The 25,521-nt window shown below is 38.8% G+C and overlaps 1 protein-coding gene across 7 annotated transcripts in view; it reads left to right on the top strand.

Annotated features, from left to right (window-relative positions):
• The window catches only part of LOC108245319 (septin-9-like), a 124,032-nt gene that overhangs the window by 77,378 nt on the left and 21,133 nt on the right, over positions 1-25,521 (top strand). The window contains exon 1 of one of the 7 annotated variants that reach the window (XM_017432138.3): positions 4,124-4,248. The exons of 5 other annotated variants lie outside the window; for them this stretch is intronic. In XM_017432138.3, the coding sequence (XP_017287627.1) occupies positions 4,200-4,248 (49 nt within the window). In that variant the 5' untranslated portion in view covers positions 4,124-4,199. Of the gene's footprint in view, positions 1-4,123; positions 4,249-13,190; positions 13,306-25,521 lie in introns of those variants that run through there. One more of the 7 variants, XM_017432139.3, reaches the window with a different exon arrangement.

Genomic DNA, 25,521 nt, shown 5'->3' with positions numbered 1-25,521 from the left:
CATCAAAATTAAACGAAATAAACATTTGAAATATATGAGTTTGTATGTAATGTATGAATATAATATACAAGTTTCACTTTTTAAATGGAATTACTGAAATCAATCTACTTTTTCATGATATTCTAATTTTATGACCAGCACCTGTATATTGGAGATTACTCTCAGCTACCACCATACCAAATTAAAGCTCAGTGTTTGTAAAATTGACAGAGTTCCAGCCCTTTTTTGTGTTTTCTGAGATCAGATTGCTGTGGCAGCCATCTTGGATTAGACTGACTCCAAAGTTTAGCTCAGCAGCTTTTAAATTGACTGAGTCGTAGATATTTTAGTGTTGGCGAAGGTCGATCATCTATGGCTGCCATTTTGAATTAAGTTTATTTTAAAAGGTTAATGACTTGTGGATGAATTTTCAATAATTACTTTTTGAGGTTTTCAGTAAATACCATCCATCAGAGTATATTCTGTTAACAAAATGACAGACAAACAGAATATACACACACGGACACCCTTTTTAGCTTTTGGCTATAATTCAGAAATAATACTGTAACTTGCTCCTCAACACAATCTATCCAGTGAAGTTTCATATCCATACCAATTTCTAAAATTGAGAAACTATGGTTTCTGCTGTGTGACTTTGGCGTTATTATAATTTTAAGATCTAAACCTGAGTTAAGAACCGTGTGACTCTCTCTGCAGACTGACCCAGATTTGTTTCCATGAAGAAGAAATCGTAATATAAATCAAGTTTTTGTTCTCAACATTCTTTACTAATGAAGTCTTATCCACTAGTCATCTGACAAGAATCATATCGCAAAACTCTGTGTATGTGTGTGTGTAGACAGACAGATGGTTTTCTGTCTCACATTCCTGCCATCTGCTGAAACGAGGATCTGAGGGCGCAGAGGGACTCCGCTGCCTGTTCTTTGTGTTGCATCAGTTCCAAGTGATGCCGCTGAGTGTGTTTCCTTCCTTCACGTTGATACAACAGCTCATGGCCAGTTGACACAAGGCACAGACTTGTTGGCTGATGTCTCCAACATGTCTTTGACAGCCTTTTCCCAGGCTCTGTGGTTGTTGAAAGCAGTGCTACAGAACATGTGTGTGCTGTGACATTGGTAGTCGATGCGCCAAGGAATTAAGATGAGGTTGTGTAGATTCTGCAGGGTTTGCCTGAATTTTGGGATTATTGCAGCATATGTTTTCCTGCTTGTTTGGGGGAAATCATGCATGAAACCTTGTCTGTTCTTGTTGTCTTTGTGAGATTATTTCCTTAAAGAAACAAGAGACAATGCAGTTGCTTAGAAGTGGTCACACAATGCAGGAATGCACATTCTCCCAGTGGGACGGTGTATAAAAATGTGTTTTTTCATTCACATAACTCTAACTTGGGATGTTGCAATGCTTCAATAAAGTGCAGTTTAAGTGACATATTTGTACATGTGAACTGTCAATAGAATATAATAATGTTAATGTATGAAGCGATACAATAAAACTGGTAGTAGCATTCCATGGATGGACTCCCCATAAAAAGACTGGAAAGTAGTATCATAAAGTAATAAAGTGGTATAAAAAGACAATGAAAGTTTTATTGAAATCCAGCACAGGGCATAAAGCTTTGTGAAGATCACAGCATGATAGTAAAGAGTAGTAATACATGCACCTCAGTCAGGAAAGAGTTCACACATCCAAACTCTCATTGACTCCCACTGTATATGAGCTTTGAATTTTCTCTTCAAAACTGGAACTGAAGTGCCTTTTCAGGGGTGTCAAACTCCAGGCCTCGAGGGCTGCTGTCCTGGAGGTTTTAAGTTTTTCTGCTCCAACACACCTGATTCAAATAGTTTAATTACCTCCTCATCAAACCATCAAGTTCTCCAGGAGCATGGCAACGAGTCATCCATTTATAGCAAGAACACATCTAAAACATGCAGGACAGCAGCCCCCGACGAATGGAGTTTGACACCTGTGTTTTAAGTCGTCATATCTCCTACATAAAACACTGGTACATAGAAACTGAAGTGTGATGAAGCTTCTGACACCTAAAGTTCTGGACATTATCACTTGTAGTTTTCACATAGTGACTGTTTAAAGCTGACTCACACTATTGTTTTCCTGTTTAGAATCATCTTTATTTTCTTTATTATTTATTATACCAAAAAAATTCAGCTACAACTTTTTTATGTAACTTTAATACTTTTGAAAACAATTAGCTTTATTTAAAATAAAGACAGAAATGCTGAGGTCTCTTCCGTTTCTTCAGAAACATTGATCTCTTTGACTCCTGCTTCAGCATAGTTGCTCTGTATGTGTCATCTTATGCTACTTTTAGTTTTTAGCTACTGCTCTGCCACCTTTAGCTGCCATTGTTTTTCTACTTTTTAACCTTTAGCTATAGATGTTTTCTAATGATAGCTTTCAGATGTAGGTTTACTCATTTTAGCTTTTAACTGTGGTTTTGTTAGTTTTTAGCGTTTAAGTACTGTTTGGGCAATCTTAGCTTCTGTTTTGTTTTAATTGAAACTATTCATTTTTTGCTTCATCAAACCTCAGCGGTTATTCAGCACCCAACATTTACACTGTTTCTTCTCAGAAAATGGTCCCGTCTTTAGATTTGGACTGGTCTCTGTCTGTCTGTTTTACTAAGAGGACTTTAGACACAGGTGTGTGGTTACCATGTGGTTACCACCACCCTAATGAACCATTGGCAGCAGCTTTAATGTTTCTTTTGGTCTGGTTTCTGTGTGCTCTTCTCATACAGTTTATAAGCACCAGCATTTTGTCAGCTTAGATTATTACAAAAATAAATCCCGAATTGCTGTTGGGCTTCAGAGAAGAAAGTTGATGCATGTTGAACTTTTGCGCAGTAGCTGCAATAGCCATCCTTTAAAATGTCTTCAGAAAAGTTCTAGGTTGATTTGTTGTATGTTGAGTGTGATGACAGCTGTGGGAAGTAAATAGTTTTCAGCTGGGCTGATTCCCATTTTTTTAGGTCAGTAAACTCAGCAGAAAAGCTGAAAGAAGACGAAATGAGTTGAAGCAAGACTGTGAAACCAAATGTTTTTCTTTTCATCATAAAACCATTTTGCTTTACAATCTTTACTATCTTTTGTCCTGTTTATTTATTACACATGTTGCACTAATGTGTGCACTTTTGTGATATCTGTAAACATATTTTACTTTGTGTTTCAGTGTATTGTGAGGAAAAAAAACCTTGAACCATTAATAACCCCTCAGTAATTATTCACTAACACCTTTAAGTGCTTAAATGCAGTAATCATTTACACCCTGATGACTCTTGCTTTAGATCAGCCGTGCAACATTTGTGCACATACATGATTGGCTACAGGGCTGTGAACGAACAAGCAGTGTTTTAGTTATTTTTTCTATCAAACCACAGAGGCTGCTCAAGCCCTAACTTTGTAATGACTTGCACAGCCATCGACAGCTTGCTCTGATTAGATTATGGGTTTTTCGGCTGTAACTGAGATTTACATCAACAATTCAGGGATTTAGACCATTTAGTCGTGGCTTTTAACTTCTTTCAAAGGGGGAGCACTGTGAACTGATAAAAGACGTGTCTCAGAGAGACTGGTGAACTTTAACCCCCCAGCCTGGATGGCAGGAAGCAGTTGGTGATGCTGCACAGCAGACTGCACACATCAACATCACTCAGGAGGAAAAAGGGAGGTAGAGGGAGAGGAGAACTTCATAACTGAAGGGGGAGAAGTTACCTTAGTGCTGTCAGGAGAAATTCTGAATTCATTATGAGTAAAAATGGTCTTTATTGATCACTAAACTGCTTCTGCACGTGTGAGGGGGTTCTGTTGAAGATAATTAGCATCATAAGTTGATTAAATGTTTCTGGGAGACGTGCAGAAACTACACAAGCAGCTTAATTACAGAGCTGCTTCCATCTTCTTGCCTTTCCTGGTGCTGAGTCATCCCCTTTTCCCTGCAGATCCAGGGATTCCCCAGAAGGCAGATCCCATGGAGTCACTCTGTTTATTGTTCATCGGGTTGGGGGGGGGACTGTGACTCCAGAACATCATGAGGTAGATTTTAGTGTGTGTGTGCGCACTGGAAAGGGTTGCGCTTATTCAACTACAGCACTGAAGGAAACTAATAAGCAGCTACCACTGTACTGATAAAAAAAAGAAAGCCCCATTTTTGACGAGACAGAAAAGTGGCTCGGAGGAGAGATGACTTCTTCTTGCAGTGAGATGTGCAGCAACCAGGCTGATACCATTTGTGAGTATGTCTTTGGTTGTTGTCTTTTAAAGGAGAGCTTGGCTGGTTTAGATTTTTGCTGCTCTGAAGTATGACACTGGCTGGTTTTCATTAGCGCCAAAAACGCTTCTTAAAACTTCTTCTGTTGGGGTAAAATATTGAACAGGAACAACCAATTTAATTTTTTTTTTTTAAATAAAGATATTTTAGTTGGGGTCAACACTCCTTAAAGGTATATTAAAGCAATATTGAAGTGGGGTTTTGTTAAAAAGTTATAAAGAATTAATATCTTACCTGTTGCAGATGGCTCTTTGAACAATCTCAGTTCTGGAGAAAGAAGAGCTGATGAGCAAACGGCTAGCCTGAATGCAGCTAAAACTAAAGTGGATTTCTGCCATCCTCAAACAGCTGCAGTTTTAAAGATTTCACAGCAATTAATGCAAACATATTTTATAATCCTTTACATTGCCATCAGATTCACATCACAGGGTTATTTCTTTATAAATCTGTGGCACAGCAGCTAGCTGTGGCACTTCCTGGAGGAATATTTCAGCTGAAATAACAGTGGGATGTGAATTGGTCAATGTTAAGATTTAAAAATAGTTTACATAAAACAACCCTAAAATTTTGAAGATTTGAGTTGTTTTAAGATGGCAGGGATCCGCTTTCATCTTGGCTGTGTTCAGATTAGCCATTAGCTTGCTAGTCCTGTTGAACATGAGCTCGTATTTCTTCAAACTGAGGCTGTTCAAAAAGTTACCTGCAACAGAGATTAGTTGTTTATAACGATGTTTCAAATTAAGGTGGGGGACTTGTAACCACAAAAGATGTAAATAAACAGGTTTGGGGAGACTGATGTCTTACATTTCATATTAAACACACATTTACAGGATTATCTCTCGCATTTAAGCATGGAAGAATCTGATATTTCAACCCTCCTGTAAAGTGGACCATTACAACTCTTTCATACAATTACCTGAACCTCCTGTCCTGACGACATGTCTAAAGATGTTGACATGAGCTGAGAAGCAAACAGACACAAATGTTAATCATTCTATCGTTTACTTTAAATTAAAGTTCAGCTGACAGACATTAACGTTAGCTAAGCTGCTGTCTTCCCTCTGAGTATTTCTGAACTAAAGTCAAGACCTTTTGGGTGAAGGTGTTTCCTCTATGTCACATCCACTACAGGAAAAAATAAGTCAAATCCTTTTCAAAATACACAAGTACCAATATATATTTGTAAATCAACCCCAATTAAACAGACAAACCAAAAAAGTGAATTTATTTTCACAACTAGTTGTGAGGTTTCAACTGAGAGTTATTTAAAGATTGTTAAGTTATTAATGAGTTTAATCTCTGTTCTTTTAGTTCAGAGCAGAAGAAATCCCCATGAAATAAAAATAAGTTACTTATCTGGACCCCTACCAAGCCAAACTAGTCAAACTTTAGGCGATACAGAATCAGTTTTAAGACAAACTCAGAATTAAACATTTGAGCTCTTAGAGTCTGATCTGAACTTTGTCTTTCCAGATATTTTATGATACAATATATTTTCCAACTGCATCAGTAAAACAGAATGTTAATTTAGTTTGAGTGTTGATTTATTTTTTCATTATTCTGTTGCCTGAAGAACAGCTGACAACAATTAACCTACATTTATTCTGAAATGATTCTGTGTTTTCTGCCTTTATTGACAGTGAGACACAGAGCTGCTGTGGGTGTAGTTCAGTTCAAAGATCTCCTTCTTTGTCTTGTTGATGCTCATGTTTGGAACATTGTGGAGCTCGGATGTTGGATGTTGAAGGTCTGTTCTGCTGATGTTTTGTTCCAGACTATTTTGTCTGTGACATTAGATTACAGAGATTGTTGTTTTATGTGAACTACTGGACTGAAGGACAATTATTGTAATCTATATCTACAATAGAGTTGGGAGACACTACATTAAGACAGGGAAAATACTAAAAAAAAATACTAAAAATATTGGATAGGACTGATTTCATGTGAAAAAAGTCAAGTCCCACCCCCACCCCAGATTTTTACTGTATAATTTCCTGTTTATCACTTCAGAAAATACAGAATGTGCCTTTAAAAGACATCTGCACTTCCTCTTACAGTCTCTGTTTTAGCCTTGAAACAAGAACCGAGTTCTCTCAGACTGGTGATATTTAAAAAAAAACATCATGTAAACTTCCAGTAGCTGGCAGTGGTGAAGGTTGCAGTTTCTCTTGTACACCCTTGATGTTTGTTTTCAGATAAAAAAAAAAAAGTCACCCAACAGAGAAAGCTCAGGCAGCTAACAACAAACAGAAAAACACCACGAGCAAAAACTTCTCTGTGAACAAACACCACAAAATCTGCTCAGCTTGTCTGTCTAATAGACAACTCTGATAAAAAAGCAAACACAAGCCTGAGTCATGGTAACTTCATAGAAATTGTCCACGATGAATAAACATGGAATAGTCATATATTTTACTGTCTGTATTGTTAACAAATGTGAGCTTGGCGAAAACAAAAAGGAGGAAACGGAGTCCTGGGGGCCGTAGAGGGGAGTCCTCCTCACTCATCACACATGCTGTCTCCATTTGCACCACAAGGGAGCAGAGAAACTGCAACAGGAAGTCTGTAACAGACCCAACTATCTTCCCTGTAGATAGCCAGGCCAAACCAGATGTTCGTCCACTTTCCACTTCACTTTGTGCATTTCTGTTCCACCCTTGCATTCCCACCCTCATGTAACTCCTCTTCCTCTTTCTTATACTTTATCTTCTTCTTCCTGTCTCCTCGCTCCTCAACATCCTTCCTTCTCTTTTGCTTTCTGCCCCCACCCTACCCCCCTTCTTGTGGGCTGCAGAGTCCAAGGAGGTAACTCTTTTAGGTCTTGTCCACAAAGGAATGTTTTTTTTCCCAAAACAATCCTTTTTTTTCTCTCTCTCTTTCTCAAAACATTCTCGTAATCACAGCACCGTCTCTAAAAATGTTTTCATCCACACGGAAACAGAAAACGACCAGATCACTGTAGTAACTATGCCAGGGCAGTGTGTGGTGCTGTAACGCTGCCACAAAAACACAGGAGCAAGAATCGAATCCCTTTTATGGACTAACAACACAGTGGAGCTTCTACTTTGTGTCACATTAAACTTCAAGACCGCAAAAGTGCTGGACAGTATGACAGGTAGTCGTGTTGGTCCAAATACTTGGACATACTGGACGGTTTTCAGGCCCAGTATCCATAAAGGAACAGATGGAAGGAAGGATGTTCAAAGCATATCAGGATAAATGGGCAACTGTGGCTCAGTGGGTAGAGTAGTCATCTTATAATTGAAAGGCTGTAGCTTTGATTCCAGCTTTCTCCTGCCACATGTCGATGTGCCCCTGAGCACGGCACATAACCCCAAGTTGCCTACCAATCGGTGTATACATGTGTGAGTGTGTATGGGTGAATGTGGCGCTAGTGTAAAGCGCTTTGAGTGGTCAAAAATGACAGGAAAAGGGCTATATAAGTTCAGTCTATTTACCATTTAAATTATTTATAGATTGCACAAGTGTCTTTTAAAACTATTACAATTTCTCATATTTTTTAAATGTATACTTAATGTAAATTCAATTTTTTTTCTGCAATGTTTGTTTTTTGTATAGTTTACAGGTCAGTAAAGTGAATAAAACCTCCTTGGCTTTAGACTACTTGGTGTAATAAAGAGTTTTTGCTCTCAGTTGAAGGTAATGTTATTGTTCATGAGATTTGACTGCTGATTGACGTTATACATAAATGAAGGCTTTTCTGTAATTGAGCAACTGGCATCTGCAACACAAAGGCAAGCACCTAATCTGCCATTATCCTTGGTCTAACGTCTGTCACGCCTGGGGTCGTAGGTTAGAATAGAGGTGGATCTCTGACATTATAGTCTTAGGCTGCTTTCACACCTGATTGTCTGGTAGATTCGGTTTGATTGGGGACCAAAATTCCAGCATTTATGCCATGTTCAGCTGCTGCGGGTCGCATTCACACTGCACCAAGTCAATCGAACTAAACCCTTTGAGCAACCTGTTCCCCCCCTTAGCCTTTGGTGGCACCAAGAACTACTGAAGGAAACAACACAAAAACATCTGAAGAAGAGACTGAGCACAACTTCCTTCTTCTGGAAAAGTAAACAAAAATGGAGTGGTGTCAATTTTTAGCGGTTTTAGGATTTCTGTTTTGTCTGTGGTACATGTGCCAAACAAATATTTTATCTCCTCTTCACTCCACGTCTGACCACGAGTCATTTCTCCCGCTGGTGGTAGAAATGTGTGTTTGTTTTGTTTGTATTTACCCAGAAGACCCTGTGCTGTAATCTGCTTCCTGCTTTTGGAGCAGTCTCTGGTCCGCTTGCGTTCACATATACATTCGAACCGCGCCAGACTTCACTTCAACCGAACCGAGACTTTCAAGGCAAACGAACTAGAGTTCAATTAAAGCGGACTAAACAGGGCTGGTGTGAATGCACCCTCAGAGACGTTACGTTCTGGCTGTCCACATGAAAATGCAAGGACGGCATTTCAAGATTTTCTTACTCTGGAACCCTTTTTTGGAAAAATACTGTTTAAAGGTTCCTAAAATGCCATTTCTGTGAGGACGTAAGGCTAAAACAATAAGAACTTTTACATGTTCACAAAAATTGTTCTCGTGTGGATGGGGGTCCTAATCTGCTCCTTATGTTTTCTGCTTTGATTGTGTGGCCTTCAACAATCAGGCCTGACATTTAACACTTTGTAGTGTGCAAGTCTGAACTGCCCTGAAGGCTTCATTTTCGTCTGCAGGCCCAAGGATTTGATGATTAGAAGTTTTAAAAAAAATTACATGGCTATTTGAAAGCAAATTTCCTCAACTCAGCTGCATTGAGTGCAGCAGTTAAGTAAACATTTGTACCAGGTTAAATACTTTTTCTAAATATTACAGAGTGCTGGTGTTTCGTATTGACTTTACAAGTCTGCAAAAAAATAAAACTACCTTACATGCACGCACAGCAGATGATGCGCTTTGCTTTGCGGAGCTGTTTTATCATTCAGACTTCTGCTTTGATCTTCGGTTCTCACAAGAGGAAATGGCAGTTTCAGACTCTGGTGTGTCACGAGTTTCAAACTGACAACTTTGTTTACTGGGTCGTGTCATCTTTATGGGGAATATTTTTACTCTGATAAAAGGAGTTCAAACATAAATTTGCCATGATAAAAAAAGAAAAGATTTTGTGGGACAGTAAAAACATTTAACTTTGGTTTGAACTTTGAGAAATGAGAGGAAGAGCCGACTAACTGATGAAACCCTGACATTTTAATGGAAAGAAGCTTCAGAATGGTTCTGATGAGATGCTCCCCAAATGCAGTCCACAACTAGAGGCACTTGGAGAGCATAAGCCTTCACCAAGGCCATAGGGGCATTAAAAAAATTGCAGGATCTGGATTATGATCTGGATCACCACCAAAATTTAATCACTTGTTTTTTTTTGTGAAAACCCAAAACATTTCCTGTGACACCGTTTTACTGTGTGAAACACTTTCAGATTTGTTATCGCCTGTCGCTGAGAGGTGAAAGGCAGCCATTAATATTTTTGCTTGTGTCTGTGTGTGTTTCTGTTAGAAAAATATCTCATAAACGTCTGGATGAATGTTAATGAAACTTGCAGAAAGTAATTGTTGGATGTTCACCTACAACTGATTAACTTTTGAAGTCAATCTAATTTAAAATAACTCACGCCATGATCACACACACCTCCCAATGGCTATAACTTTATCAATTTTGCAGATATTAAGCTAAAATTTTATACGGAAGGGACTGAGAGTCATTCACAACACATACTCTAAGTATGAGATTGAGTTTGACCAAAACAGCAACAAGTCGGTCATTTCTTGTCTCTGTCTAAGATCATAAGATGATCTCAGTCTAAAAATCTGGCTTAAAAGGAGGCGGGCGATATACATTCCTTCAAGGAATGCTAGGTCTTCAAATAAAAGTGAATTTTCTCAGTGCTAAATCCAGTCTATGGTGAGGTTTTTCATCAGATCCTTGAACATGCGTATCATGAAAATCAGTGCGTCTGCTGCTTGCAAATGAAAACTCCTGTCATCTATTGTATGTGCAGACTGGGTGAAACACATGAAACAGACAATTTTCTACACTGACTCTCACAACCAAACCACAGCTGAGCGTTAGAATGAGATCCAGCCCTGACAGGAAGGAAGCGTTTCTGCTGAATGTTATGAAAACCTCTCTCAGACCTGCAGCCAGCCTGCTGTTCGGAAAAAATGTAGCACCGTATCAACACAGGAAGAGATGAATCACCGACTTGTTCCTGTCACTCAGGTTAATCATTGATCCAAAGGTTATTTCAGTTTGATCATAAATTTCATTCCTACAGACTTTTTTTCTCTTTGCATTTTGACGGCACTGTCTTGCATTAGTGGAATTGCTGGGAAAAAGGAAGCCGATCCGATACGCATTTCCAGGGAACATTTGAGAATTGGAACCAGTTTCATTCGTCTTGCTGCCAGTAATGAAACTACTGCTGCTTCAGTCAGTCAAGATGGGCTTTTTTAGGCTTTTAGAAACCCCTCCCTTAAAGGGATAGTTCATATTTTCTAAAGTGATGTTCTGTGAAGTTGTTACTAGCAGTCAGTATCTTACCTGCAGTTGACAACCTGTAGTCTGTAGTATTTCACACTGTTTATTTGTTGTCTCTTACATCAGTGTCTCATATGAAACATTTAGCCATCCATCCATCCATCCATTTTCTTCACCCTGCTTTTTCTTTCTGGGTCGAGGGGCAGCTGGTGCCTATCTCCAGCGGTCATTGTGTGAGAAATAGGGTACACCTGGACATGTGTCAAGTCCATCACAGGGCCCATGTGAAATGCATATTTGCAAATTGGAGCATGTTAAAGGTACTCATTGCAAAGTGATGACTGGATAAAGAAATTCATAAAGTGAGAAACAAAATCTACACAATATTTTTCTCATACTGATGCTTAATGTGTGCTTAAAATAAAAATTGTAAGCTAATTTGTGACTGGATGCCAACTACGTGTGTTTGTTTACCCAAGAAAACATTATTTTACAGTCAGTTGCTGCAGCCCTGGCTTATAGCAGATCATTGCCTAAAACTGCAGAACAAACAGTTAACTTGTATCATATCATTGTTTATTTGCCTGACATTTTCAAATTTCAGCAATGTTCAGTCATTGACTTTGAATTTTTGTGTTTTCATGATGTGTGACTTGACTTGACTTAAACTAACTCGCACATCTATCCAGGAAATGGTCACACATACAGTAAATACAGTAGGATTCAATCTGGAATCATTCAGTGAGTTTTTACAGTGTTTTTATCAAGACAATCTGTCTTCCTGAGCCTTTAAGCTGAATCTGTACTCCATGAAAATTGAAGAAATTGGCTCTTGCTCACATGGCTGTAAGACATTTGTTTTCACTTGAACATTTTATACTCAAGAGAGAAAATACAGGCAGAACACATTACACATTGGTGTGCAGCACAGTGTTGTTATATGTGATATTTGGGTCAATCAAATATCTCTTCCTGCAACGAGGGTGTCTTACATGGCAGGGGTGCCTATAAGGGTCACCATACACCATAAGAAGTTGGATCGAGGTCATGTAGTTGTGAGACGTTGGTTTTCACACACCTTTCATCGTCCACAAGACACTCGGATCAGAACTCCTGGGTAGCACATCCCTCCTCCCACAGTGCCAGAGCAGGTTTCTTCCTGCCAGCTTCTCAACTCTCCTGTCCCTGTATAGATTTTTGGTTCCCATACCACGACCAGACATTTTTAATAAACAGACGGAGACAGTGCACGCCGTTTGGCATTTGCAAACTCGTCACAAAGAGACCGCCACCATTTCTGCAACCGGTGCACAAAACTTCCCCCCGGCCAGCACAGCCACACAGAGCCGCCTGTGACTCCGTGCGGTCTCCTCTGTGCACAATATCTGTGATATCTCCTTCTTTACCATTTGACTATCTTGATATGTTTTGCTGGACACATCGTAAAGAAGGCTTTACTTTCAGCCTCGGCCAGCGGAACAGTAGAAGCAAAATGACTCCATTAAAGCTTCCCTGCTTTTATGCATAAACACGCCCGCAATAACATCTGACCAATCACACAATATTTGTCACACATTACCTCCTGCGAGAAAAAGTTCTGCCCGGACCTTGTGTCAAGAACGTGCTCGGAGAGTTCCCATGAGAACAAACTGACACGATTTTCATCACACAACTACGTTAATGAGAGCAGATATATTCACTTCTCATTGAGTATAAATCAGCCTTTAGTCCTTGTTATGCTAAGCTAATAGTAGCTTAGCATATCTAGCATAGAGAAACTGTCAAGAAATAAGTACCTTTACAAATTACTCCTACAGCCAAGCTTTACCTCTCTAAATATAGAACTGCTGTGTGTTAGTCATGGGTTTAGTCATGCGTCAGCCACAGCTAGAGGGATGTTGATGTGTGTGTTTGTGTGTTTGTTCAGACAGAGAGAGTTCGGAGAAGACCAAATCTTTTCAGCATGTCCCCCTACACACACACACACACACACACACACACACACACACACACACACACACACACACACACACACACACACACACACACACACACACATATAATTTAATACCCCCATTGGTGAAACAAAGAAGTGGGAGGGAGAGAGTAAATGGAAACAACCAGAGAGTAGGATATTGCCATGTTGTCAAACTATCTCTCTCACACACACTTGTACCCAGACACTGTATTATTTATGTATATTTTTTCATATTTTCTATATTTTTTTTCTCCAAGTACGTTTACTGAGTCACACGTGGTTTGGTACAGCATACAACACCCACAAAGTTCTCCCTTCACTTTCTCTGAATGAGGGGTGTGACTGCTCAATCCCTTCCAGTCCACTTGGGATGGCGGTCACGTGACCATGTGTGGGCGTGGCCAGCCAGCAGAGGCAGTCCAGCCTCACGAGCTGAAGCTGTGATTGAGAAAGAAGGAGAGTAGGAGAGGAGGAAAGAAAGAAAAGGAGAGGAAAGGGTTGGGTGAGTTGTTCATTTTTGATCAAAATGGTCTGTTTTCTGCCTTGCTGTGCGAGTTGGAGGTGATTTTAAGGAAGGGAAGAGGAGCCAGGCTTGGAAGAATGGAAAGAGAAACACAGTGAGGGGTGTTATTGTGGGGCTACATGTTGGAGTTAGTTTCCCAGGTGTCCTCAGTGTGCTGGGAATGAAGTTTTGAAGCTGGGAGGTGAAAGCTGAGCATATTTTATTAGGAGGTCTGAAGAAAGACCAGAATTTGGCTTGACAGCTTTATACTTACCAGTATATCTGCTTTTTCTCCTTTTCTCATTGTTCAGCCATTGGGAAGAGTTTGGGGGTTCAGCACTCCCATTCTTCCACCCCCCACACCCCCCTCACTTTCCTCCTCCCCTCTCCTTTTTCTTTCTTCCTTTCCCACCCCATTGTGTCCTCTGCTCTGCAGCATGCATGAATAGTCAGATATCTGAAAATGAGTCAACAAGCAAATGAATCACAATAGGCCTGACTTACTGTTTAAACCAAATGTCTGCTGTTTGCCTCTTCAGCCTCACCTCCTCTCATCATATCACAGTTTTCAGTTTGATCTAACGCATGGGATTGGAGCCAAAACGTTTGGATGTGATTTCCTTTTGACAAACCAATGTGCTCTCTAAGGCCTCTTCTAATTCTGTTAGGTGTCTTTGGTGAGAAGAAAGTTAGTTCGCTTCAAGCCCCGAAAACCAATCTGTTCTTTGTTAATCATGTGTTTGGTGGTGTCACAAGGCCCACTTTTTTCAAGTTTGCTATGAGTGAATAGTTGCACGCTTGGATGCTGCGTTAAAACATTCAAGTTAAATAAAAAACCAACAACAGAGACAACTAACTGAACCAATTAAAAATCCAGTAATCCTTGAAGGAATGCATGTTGCCCATTGCCTTACATGCTAGAGTTTCCGACTAAGAACATCTTATGGTGACAAATAGCTGTTTTGGTCAAACCTTGTAAATCTCATGTGTTATTGTGAGATTTTGTGAGATGTTTAGTGGTTGAGGGTGACTCTAAGCTACTACTGCACCCAAATTAGCAGAGTATGTGTACAATTGACTGGGTTATAGCCATTTTTGTCTAGGCTAAGGTCAATTAGGTGCAGTGGCCCTCTTAAATTGGTTTGACTCCAAGCAGTAATGGGTTGTAGATGCACATTCAAGGACCACATTCTAAGAGTTTCTTAAAATTCAGTCCAGTGCTTCATGAGATATTTTGCTAACAGACAGACAATGTTAAAATGTCAAAGGTCGGAGCAAAAACATTGCTCAATGTGTAGTGTTTAGAATATGTGTTCAGGACAACTCCTAGCTACCACCAACACCAATTTTTTAGCTCAATATCTGTCAAATTGACTGAGTTGTTACCATTTTCATGTCTCCTCAAGTCAGTTGACTGTGGCGGCCATCTTAAATTGGATTGACTCCAATGGTTCATTAGTTGTAGATGTACATCCATTGATTAGTTTCTGACGGTTTCATTAAAATCCATCCAGAGGTTCAGGAGATATTTTGCTAACACTACAGACAAACACACAGACATAGTAAAAACTAGTTAGTATAACTCCAAGCGAAGATTTGCATATTTTTCTGCGATTCTCTCTCCAACTAGTTGCCGGCAGTCCCAGCTCACTGATATACAAGCTTAACTCTGTAGGAATACGATGCACGAGGATGTTTTCTTAAACACCACCACAATACCAACTAAGCATGCTGTTTTAGAAAATGAACTAACATGACATTTTAGTTTACCCAGCAGGCATTACTCTGCACCCAAAACACATTAGATATCACTCACACTTATTCCTTAAATTCCCCCAGCCATTGTTTGTGTGCTTGCTAATCAGATTAAGTTGCTGATACAAAGTAATTCAATCCCTTGTGATTAAAATCTTGACTACACGTGTTTTGTATCAGTACCATGAAATCAATACCTCCCGATTTTTGTGCTGCTTCTCCCTTTAATCATGTCAGCTAGATCATTTCAGGAGTCACGTGCTCCTGCTGGCATATTTCAAACCTCGATTCTTTGAATGCAAAAGCACTTCCGTTTGTGCTCAGCTTGTCGTTGCCACCATGTTGGACAGTCATAACCCACTTTTGGGGTTTTTCACCGAAGTATTTGCCTCTGGGCGGCAGAGCTGAGAGGAAGTGAACAACACAAGTGCTTAAAGATGTTTGTTTTTCTCATTATAGTTTGTATTTATTGGTCCTTAGCTGCATGTCTAAAGTAAAGTCCTTGTTGCACATGGAATTTCTGCAGAGCAACAGTGTTTTTGCAGAGCAGATTTTAATGAAACTTTCAGAAAGTAATCATTGAATGTACATCTACAAATGATTTGCTGTTGGAGGCAACCTAAATCAAGATGGCCGCTACAGCTCATCACCTTTAGCCTGTACAAAAATTTGGTGAATTTTACAGACCTTGAGCTAAAATTTGCCATGGTAGTAGCTGAGAGTTATTCATAACACATACTCTGAGGGCTCATAGATCATGTCAAATTATGTGAGATTTTGCAATGCTGCATGACATTATACATAATTCTGTTTTCAAGGTTTGACCAAAATGGCTACAACTCTGTCATTTATCAACATAAAATAATCTTAGTTTAACACACAGCGGGCATATGTATTCCTTCAAGGATGACCTTTAATAATTTTTGTTTTGTTATATTTGCCTCCAGATTGTAGAAAAAAACAAAAAAAAATATTTTCCCAAAAAGCAACATTATTTAGTCAGAAGTGACACAGTTCTGCAAACCGGTCTTCCCCCATCGTTGCCCAGAGGAGAGGTTTTTTTTTTTTTCTTTTTCTGCTCTACATGTGTGCCATTGCTAAGAGGAAGTCAGACATGTTGTGTCCTCTCAGCGCTGACAGCTCTTCGCCCTGTTAACACTAGATGGGGGGAGGTAAAGTGGTGGTGGTTTCCTCTTCAGCGCTTTGCCAGAATAATTAAGTAATTATAGGTCATCTGTCAGTTTTTGATTCAGTGATTATAACTGGAAGTTATGGATTTGGTTTTGGCTTGCAGACAAATACCGCATGGTTATTTAAATTCAAGTCAGTTTGCCTCTTGTACTTTTACAGTTTTCATGGCACATGTTTCACATATAAGAATGAATGCAACTACGTTGATCTCATGTAGTGTGGGTTGATTACAAAAACACAGTATGTTGAATGAGGTGCAAAACAGTTAAAGTTTTATTAAATAATAATTTTTAAAATTGACCATTGTTTTTTACAGTATATATGGTCACAAATACTCAATATTTTATTGCACACCCTAAAAATAATAGTATTTGTCAAATAGGTTTGTAGATGAATCATCTATAATTTATATAATTCAATTTAGACTAAAACAGGGCTGTTTTATTCCCTCTAACTAAATTAAAGGCCTGAAATTCCTTGAAGAAGTGCAATTTGCTCGTCACCTTTCATGCTAGCGTTTTAAACTATCACCTTATGTTGAGCAATGACAGAGTTGTAGCTGTTATTGTCAAATCTTGAAAATAACATTATGAGCAAAGTCACAAAATATTGCAAGATGTTACACAATGTGTTTGGCATATGTGTTGTAAATTAATTTCAGGTAATACCATACCATATTTTAGCTCTATATCTGAAACATTGACTGGATTACAGCCATTTCGTTTTTGCTAAACTCAGTTGGCTGTGGCTGCTACCTTGAATCATGTTGACTGCAGCAGTTAATCAGTTTTAGATGTTCATCCATTGATTATTTTCTGAGAGTTTTATCAAAATCCACCCAGTGCTTCATGAGGTATTTTGCCAACAGACAAACAGGGTCAACTCCTATAGTTAACGGTAGAGTCCGAAAACAAAGATCTTGTGCAGTCAGTTCGAGCTCAGAGTATGTGTTAGGGACGGCTGTCAGCTACTACCACGCTAGATTTGAGCTCAATATTTGTAAAATTGACTGCGTTATAGCCTTTTGTTGTTTCTACTGGTGTTGCTTATCTGTGGCAGCCAGCTTGAACCAGGTTAACTTCAACAGTTATTCAGGTTTAGATGCAGATGTAATGATTACTTTCTGAGTATTTCAGTACAAAATGCCCAGTAGTTCACAAGATATTTTGGTAACAGGCAGACAAATGCGTACACGCTCAATCAAAAACATCATCGCCTACCTTTTTGTGTCGGGCAATAATTTAACTTACTTTACTTAATTAATTAGAAATCTCTCTCATTTGAACCTGATGGAGCGATGGGAAGAGAAAGTACCGTCTTCCTTTAAAAGTCATTTCTTAACAGCGTAATGCTCCTCATTTCCCTTCAAAAACTGCTGCGTCACATTCAGAGTGGAACTATTTGAACCAGTCAGCCCATTTTACCACTTCATACTTAGTGGGTTCCTGATTTACTGCCCTCTGGGCTCTGTTTGTCCTCTGCCCCATACCCTGTCCCTTTGCAGCTGTTAGCTGTTTCTGCGGTGGGACCCTCCTAGTTTCTCTTCCACGTTTCTCAGAAATGCGAAAGCTTCGAGTTCTGCCTGTGGTCAGCTGGCTCTCACAGTGGTACTCTGCACCACCGTCGGACTTTCCTTTTCTCAGTTTCGCGCTCCCAGCTACTGATCCTAACTCTGCTCGGTGTCGTTGAGTTTCTGGCCGTGTCACCGTCGGCGTAAGACTTATCTTTGGCGGCGCTCTTTATCTCGGCGGGGATGCTCCCTCTCTTTGTCTCTTATCACCTTTTTCAGTCTTTTGAGACGAGCTATCGGCTCCACCAGACGCTTCAGAGCTGCATTTCAACACAGAGCAGCACCATCTGCTTTGCTCCACATGAGGCCAAGGGTTACATTCTCCAGAGGCCATCACAAACGACAATTCTGACAGATGAAGGCAGCCAGTGGCATTCTTTAGATTTCCTTTTTTGAATGCCAATTTCCTTTTGTGCCATCTGTGGCCATCGTTGGCCACACATCTTCAATAACTTACAAGAGCAGACATCATGGGATTATAAACTAAAACATATGTTTGACTTTAAGATATCTTTGCGGGATGAAGTGAGAGACAACTGAATGCATATGTCAACCACATGTGAAGCATGAATTTGCCTGATAAGGATGTTATCTGGAAAGAAATACAACAACGTGAAGCTGTTTTAAGAAGAAGAAAAATACTTCCTTTCAGATATTTGATTGGCCCAATTTTAGAGCTTTACAGGGTGTAAATAAACTTCTGAGGAGGACTCGGGGAACTTTACAACATCAGGCATCATGCCATTTAACTTGATCGCTTTAATCTTACCCAGTTTAATTTTGTCATTGCCTTTTCCTGTTGTCTCGGACATGATCACTGAAACACTTCTTTGACCAAAGACCTGTGACAGCTGATGGGTCAAAGTTGTCTTATAATTGATATTGCTCAAAGGTGAAAGCAAAGCAGTGTTTTTGCCTGTGCAAAATATCTCATGAACCACTGAAGAGTCTTTATCAAAACTTTCAGAACGTAACCATTGAATGTACATCTACTGATTGACTCATTTAAGATGGCTGCCCCAGCCAATTCACCATTTTAACCGTAAAAATGGTTCAAACGCAGCCAATTCTACAGATATTGAACTAAAATTAGGCATGGCAGTAGCTGAGCATCATCTCCAACACATACTTTGAGTGCAACGCATTTCACACATTAGCCTAAAACTTTGGCATTACCTGCTGCACTTAATGTTGTTTGTCTGTTAGCAAAATATCCCATAAACCACTGGACGAGTTTTAATTAAACTTTCTGAAAATAATCAACTGCTGAACAAGTTTAGCAGTCGACCTCAGCCTACACAAAAAATGTCTGTAACTCAGCCAGTTTTACAGATATTAAAGATACTAAAGTTTGATGTGGTAGCAGCTGAGAGTCATTCACGACACATACTCCAACATATCACGCAAGATCACACGAGAATAAGCATAATGTTATTTTCCAGGTTTAACCAAAAGGCTGTAACTCTGTCATTTCTCATCATAAGATGATCATAATTTAAAACTCTTCCATGAAAGGGGGCCAGCCATGTGCATTCCTTCAAAGAATGATTGGCCTTAAATGACTTAATAATTTATCTGATAAAACTCAAAGTACTGATTGCCAGACCTGTTTTTTTGCTGACATGTTGCTGGTTGGTGCCCAACTCACTAAAGCAGTAGTTTGACACTGAAGGATGATGTATTATCTGAGGTTTTAGTTTGTTTGGTAAATGTTTAATACCCAATGTACACTACACTCTGTACAGCACTGGTGCTGTTAGGCCTTCCTGAAAAGAGTTTGCTGCATTTGGTCATTGAAACTTTAAAAAAAAGTCAGATCTTTTAAATGTCTTTGTGTGTCCGTTTGAGTTTTTTTTTTTTTTTTTGTCCCGGCAAGGCCTATAAAATCCCTTCATGAACTGAAAAAAAGGGACTCCATATTCATTCAGCTTTCATGTGAACACATTTATGAGCGTCAGTCCGCTCTGGTTTTGCTTTCCCCTTGCTGGACTATCAATCCAACTCCAGACAGCAGCAGACATAAAGCTTAATGATCTCTACCTCTTTAGCAGGAGCCACCAAAGGGCCAGTGGAAATCTCATCTCCAGTTTAATGAAGGGAGGGGGGGGGGGAAGGAACGTAACCAAGAAACACATTTACAAAGGAAAGGAAAGGGAAGATGTTAGGGGGGTTTAAATCCTGGGAAACATGCTTTTAAAATGATAGCAGATAATTCAGATAGCGTGCAGGGTTTCAGAGCTGTCCATACCAGTGCCCGAGTAGAAGTACAGAAAAACAGCACACCGCTCTGAGGCACAGTTCCCTAAATGGCAAGCCATGGTCTTGATTCTGGATCTAATGGAAATATAATCTGGACCTGCATCAGCTGTTAAATTTCAATAGAATTAAAGTATTATTTCTCAAATTTATATACTTTGTAATTTTTTTTTTTTACTTGTGCACATTTTCTCAGATTTACATGATTTATTCAGGCAGCACAGCTTTTCTAGCATTTATGGTAATTTGTACGTCTGGCCTTTAGTTTCTCTCTGCAGAGAGAAGCAGACAGCCCACAAAGAGGTACAGGCCTGAAAAAAAACAATACAGTGAGTGAAGAAAACAAACATGGCTGTCACTAAAAAAAGAATTTTAAATACATAATCTGGATATTTGCTAAAGAAAATTTTCTTTAGGCTCACTGTGCTGAATCATTGAAGACCACTGATCTAAGAAAGGACTGAACAAGTTTCCAACTCAAGGAGAAGGAAATTGACCACCTCAATGATTTTATTTTTGAAAAAAAAAAACTTTTTAAGTAATAAATTTTGGTACCTAATATTTGGCTAAATGTAGTATTGTTAGGTAGATACTGGATTGGTGTTTTAATAATTCAGCAGATGAGCCCTAAATGATCAAAACCTTTTTTTCTTTTTAAAGATCTTACCAGAAGGCTCAGCCAGGCGATAATATTCTTGCCCATGTTTGTGCTTGTGTTCATGTGCGTGTCTGTTACCAAAATATCTAATGAACCTAAGGGACAAATTTTAATGAAACCTCTAGAAAGTAATCCCTGGATGTACATTTAAAATTGATTAACTTTTGGAGTCGACCTGATTCAAAGATTATTTATTTTTAGATAAGATTTTGCCAGTAACCATTTGGAGTCAACTCTTTCTGTCTGTTAACACAACATTTCATGAACCACTGGATGGATTTTAATAAAACTTTCTGAAAACAATCACTGGATGTTCATCTACAACTGATTAACTCTTTGAGCTAACCTAATAAAGAATTGCTGCCACACCCAGCTGACCTTTAGAAATATAAAAATGGCTATTATTTAGCCAATTTTACATATTTGTTTGCTAAAATTTGAACCAGTAGTTTCTGAGAGTCATTCAGACATATTTTTTTGCATGATATGTTGCAGCTACAAAAAAGCCACTTCATAATTTTTCATAAGAGAATCTTAGTCTAAAACTCTGGCGTGAAAGGCAGTGAGTAATCTAAATTCCATCAAGAAATACAAAGCCTTTTAATTGAATTACAGATTTTCAACATCTTGATGTGTTCCAGTGCAACAAAGCAGAGTTTTTTTTTTTGTTCATTACTTTCATTACAGCTGTAGGATTGTAGAATCATTTTCCTTTTAGAGTTGAACATCAGCCATGCAGCTTGATGCAATTCAAAGCTGCAGGACTTCTACACTGGCAAAATACTGAAGTGAAAACACATTGTTTTCAAGAATAGAGCACATTCCTAATTTCTGTTTGTCTGTCTCTATTATCTCGTCTTTGTTCCCCCTCTCCTCCACAAACACAAACGGTGATCTATCAGAAATAAATGGAATAAAACAGAAAAAAAAACATTGTTGTAGTTCTAAGCAGATCTCATTTTTGAATCAATTGAAGCCACAAATCTTTGGTTTCATGAGACTTTTCAAGAAGACAGCGACGGCTTTGTTTCTGACTATCGCGAGGTCTAGTTTCACTCTGTTACCATTAAATGAAGAGTCGGATGTCCCTGATGGGGCTCTAATGAATGGCTTGAGAGCACAGTGTTGAGATGTTGCTGGATGTGGTATGAAGAGAGGATTTTCAGTTGGAGTAAACAGAAAACTGTTTCTGATTAAAGGCAAACACTGTCTTAGTTGTCCAGGAGGTCATTCTCTCCAAGTCAGCGTAGGGAAATGTTGCTGCAGGGCGGTGGGGAACATCTCTCAATTGAATGGGTTCAAATCAGAATGAAAATCTTCTTAGAATCTTATGAAGACTGCTGCAACAAAAATAGGCTTCAGAAAAGCAATTTAGTGTTTTCTGCTCTCAGTGGGGTTCTGTACTGGTGTTTTCTTCTGTTTTGAGAGATTTAGAGACATTTCAGGACTGTGGTTCATGTTCCAAAACTGATCTTAATCTTCCTAATCCTTTCAAGTAGTTATGATGAGTAGAGAGAGAGAGAAAAGCATAATGCACGATTGTAGTGTCAAATTAATGTCCTGCAGATGTTACCAGCATCACTGGCTCCTCTTCCCTCCTCCCACTGAGAACTTCATGACTCGTTCAAGTAAACACTTAGTATGAGGACGTTTCTAAAGATGCTCACTCTGTTCATGTAAACTGATGAGATTACACACAGTACCAATTGGTCCACTAAAGGACAATGCAACAATAATCATGAAGTAGTAGAAAAACAAAACTGATTGAATCATCAACACATCCGTGAAGATTCCAACCTTAGGAGCTGTTATTGGGCCAATGTTGAATATATTTGAATGATGTTTTAAAGCTATAGCTCACATATTTCAAGTGAAAAGTTTACGAAAAAAAATATCTTGCATGTTGTAGATAACTCATTGAACAACCTCCTTTTGGACAAAAAAGTTCTAAATGGATTCATGAGCTAATGGCTTGTCCAAGTAGGGCCAATACCAAAGTGGATTGCTGCCATTTTATTTCATGTGAATAATTTGCATGCTAACCATTTCATACTGACTTACAGATGGGCACATGCACAATGCAACTGCATCAGTAGATCAGCAGTGTACTAATGGAGATTTGAGATTAAATCTAGATGCATCCGTTTATTAAGTCTTGGTACCAATAGAAAAGAAGACAGAAAAATGTATATGTTTGTGTATAAAGAACAGATTCCCTTTCTTTATTTTTTTACAGCAGACAGTTCCTCTAAAAAAAAAAAAAAAGTTCCTCCAGTTGCACTTCCTGATGTTTAGCTGTGTTGCTTTCTCATCAGCGACACCTACAGCTCAGGAGGAGAACTGCAGCAGCACTGGCATGAAAGGCAACAGACACTCTGAAAATATGTTAAAAGCAATGTGAATCAATCAATATTCCAGGAAAAAAGTTACCTTGTGTTTTATTCTTTATAACGTGGAAAATAAATTTTGCTGCTCACTGTTGCTTTACTGAAAGAGCATTAAACATATCTCCTGCTGGCATGTTTAAAAGATTTGCAATAAGCCCAATTTTTGCTTATTATTGATTAAATTTGAGTAAGGTTTTATGAATGTGTTTTGCAGTTTTAAACCAAGACCTGTTGAGTGAGAATCATCTTCCTAAAAGGGAAAGGAAGCATTTAGCAGATTTAGTAAAGCTTTTCCTTAAAATTTGGGGTCTAAATACTTCAAATTTATTTTTGGTGCATGCTTTTAAAAACACAAATTCAAATGCACCTTTGTAGCATTTTCACTATATTGTCTACTCAAATTTGTAAAAAGAAAAAGTGTATGATCATCGGGGGTATTCTCACTGAGGAGACACTTGTTGTCATAAGTCATGCTTAATGTAGAGAATAAAGTGATTCTCATTTGTAAATCAGCTTGCAAAACTACTTTTAATCTACTTAAACTGTTTAAGCCAAAAGGAAATGGTGTGGTTTGTCAGCTTGGAAGTCCTCAGCAACAAACAGGAAGTCGAGCATATACTCGACAAAACGTGCAGCAAAAAATTTATTTTTACAGAGCACCTTATAAGTGACAGACTCAGAAAAGACTCATTAAAGCTGCATCAACATTTAAACTGAAGACTTTTTTTTGGAGACAAATGTGCAAATTGTGAACTGTGTGCATAAAGATGTAAGTGTAAATAATAAAATATGAAATACTTCCCATAACTGCCTTCATTTAAAAATAAATAACTAGTGACTGAAATAATCTCTTTGATGGGATTTATCCATTCATGCAAAAAAAAAGCCTCAACTCATCTTATTCATTCATTCATTCAATAAAGCTCTAAAATCAGCTAATCCTGAAATGGGGCTTTTGTGTTTGATGAAGCAAAGAAAAAGAAAATCTTTTGCTTTGTGTTTTATCTTCTTTCACAACACCTGTTTTTACAGCATTATTTCCTTTTTGATCGTTTTGAAGGCCAGATTAGATGGATCAGAGACTGTGTTTTTCCATTAAAGAGACAGTATGTATCCCATGATGCACCTGCTTTTGTCAGTTTCTCAAACAACATTCAGCTCCACGTGTCGTTCTGCAGCTGTTGAATCTGTCTGGTTTAGGAACAGTTTTGTAGGATTTTCTCTGGCAGCCCTAAAGTCGGGATCTGAACTTGTATATTTCACTTAGACTGATGCGGTAGAGGTTTAGTCTCATCATTTAAAGGTGCCAGTGCAGAAGCACCAAAGCGCCCTTCTTACTATTTGCTAGTTTTTCTTCTTTTATTTCTTAACTTCAATTTGCTATTCCTGCCACAGTTTTGTACAGCATCGATGAAATGTGCAAAAAAATCCCACACAGGCAATGACTTTTTTTTTCAACTTTCTGAACTTTCCAAAGTTTCTGCTAACAAAATCTTATTTTCACAAACTTTACACTTCTTATAAAGTTTATACTTGAAGAAGTGGACTTCTTTCACCCAGCATGTGTCTCACTGCTGAAGGACCTACAGTTTCGCTGGAATCCAGCCCCCCTCAAATATGCAGTTTCTTTTGATTTTGGTTCTGCTTGGTATTTGATTTTCTTTCGCTGTTCTACACGACAACAGCGCTCGTTTTATCTGAAACCGAAACTTTCTGAACCCAGGTCTCAGAGTGGAGATTTTCGGGGGACCCCCTGCAGTGGTGTGAAATCGCACATGTGCAGCATAGACAGCTGCAGTCAAAAGCTGCTCTACATATGGATGAATAGGTCAACAATAATGGTGGATAGCACCATTGGTGTTTGTGCTACTTGCTTTTTTCGACATGTAGCAGCAACCCAACCTCACTGTCGGTCTAAACAAACTTCTAGTGCTTTTTGGGTTCAGTCTAATACAGCTTATGTGCATGATGAGCCAAATGATGCATTGCCACATGATGGAAACATCTGCAAAGATAAATTAATCCATATACCTTAGGATTTATGTACCACATCCAAGAGGCTGTATACCCGTGATGTGTTTCTTAAGGACAGCCATGTTGCTCTAAATCAGCTTATGCTTGCTGTAATGTAGTGCTAACAGAAGGTTAACATTACATTATAGATTGCGTGCTGCTCCATAAATGTCACGTTTGCTTTTCTTCCTGATAAAATGAATGTTGTAAAAAGGGAAATTGTATCTGGAGTTTGGGATAAACCAAACTTCAGTCAATGGTCATTTACTGATTAATGAACAGGGATTTGTTTTAAGTTTTAGGTGAGCTATATGTGGTGCCATATCACAGTTGATCAGTTGGCTATTAAACTGTCAAAGAAGTGAAATTTAGAAAGACTGATGTAG

Source organism: Kryptolebias marmoratus, linkage group LG3 (assembly GCF_001649575.2).
Source record: "Kryptolebias marmoratus isolate JLee-2015 linkage group LG3, ASM164957v2, whole genome shotgun sequence".
Lineage (NCBI taxonomy): Eukaryota > Metazoa > Chordata > Actinopteri > Cyprinodontiformes > Rivulidae > Kryptolebias > Kryptolebias marmoratus.
Note: the sequence above shows the minus strand (reverse complement) of the source record. Positions and strands in the feature narration are given on the sequence as shown.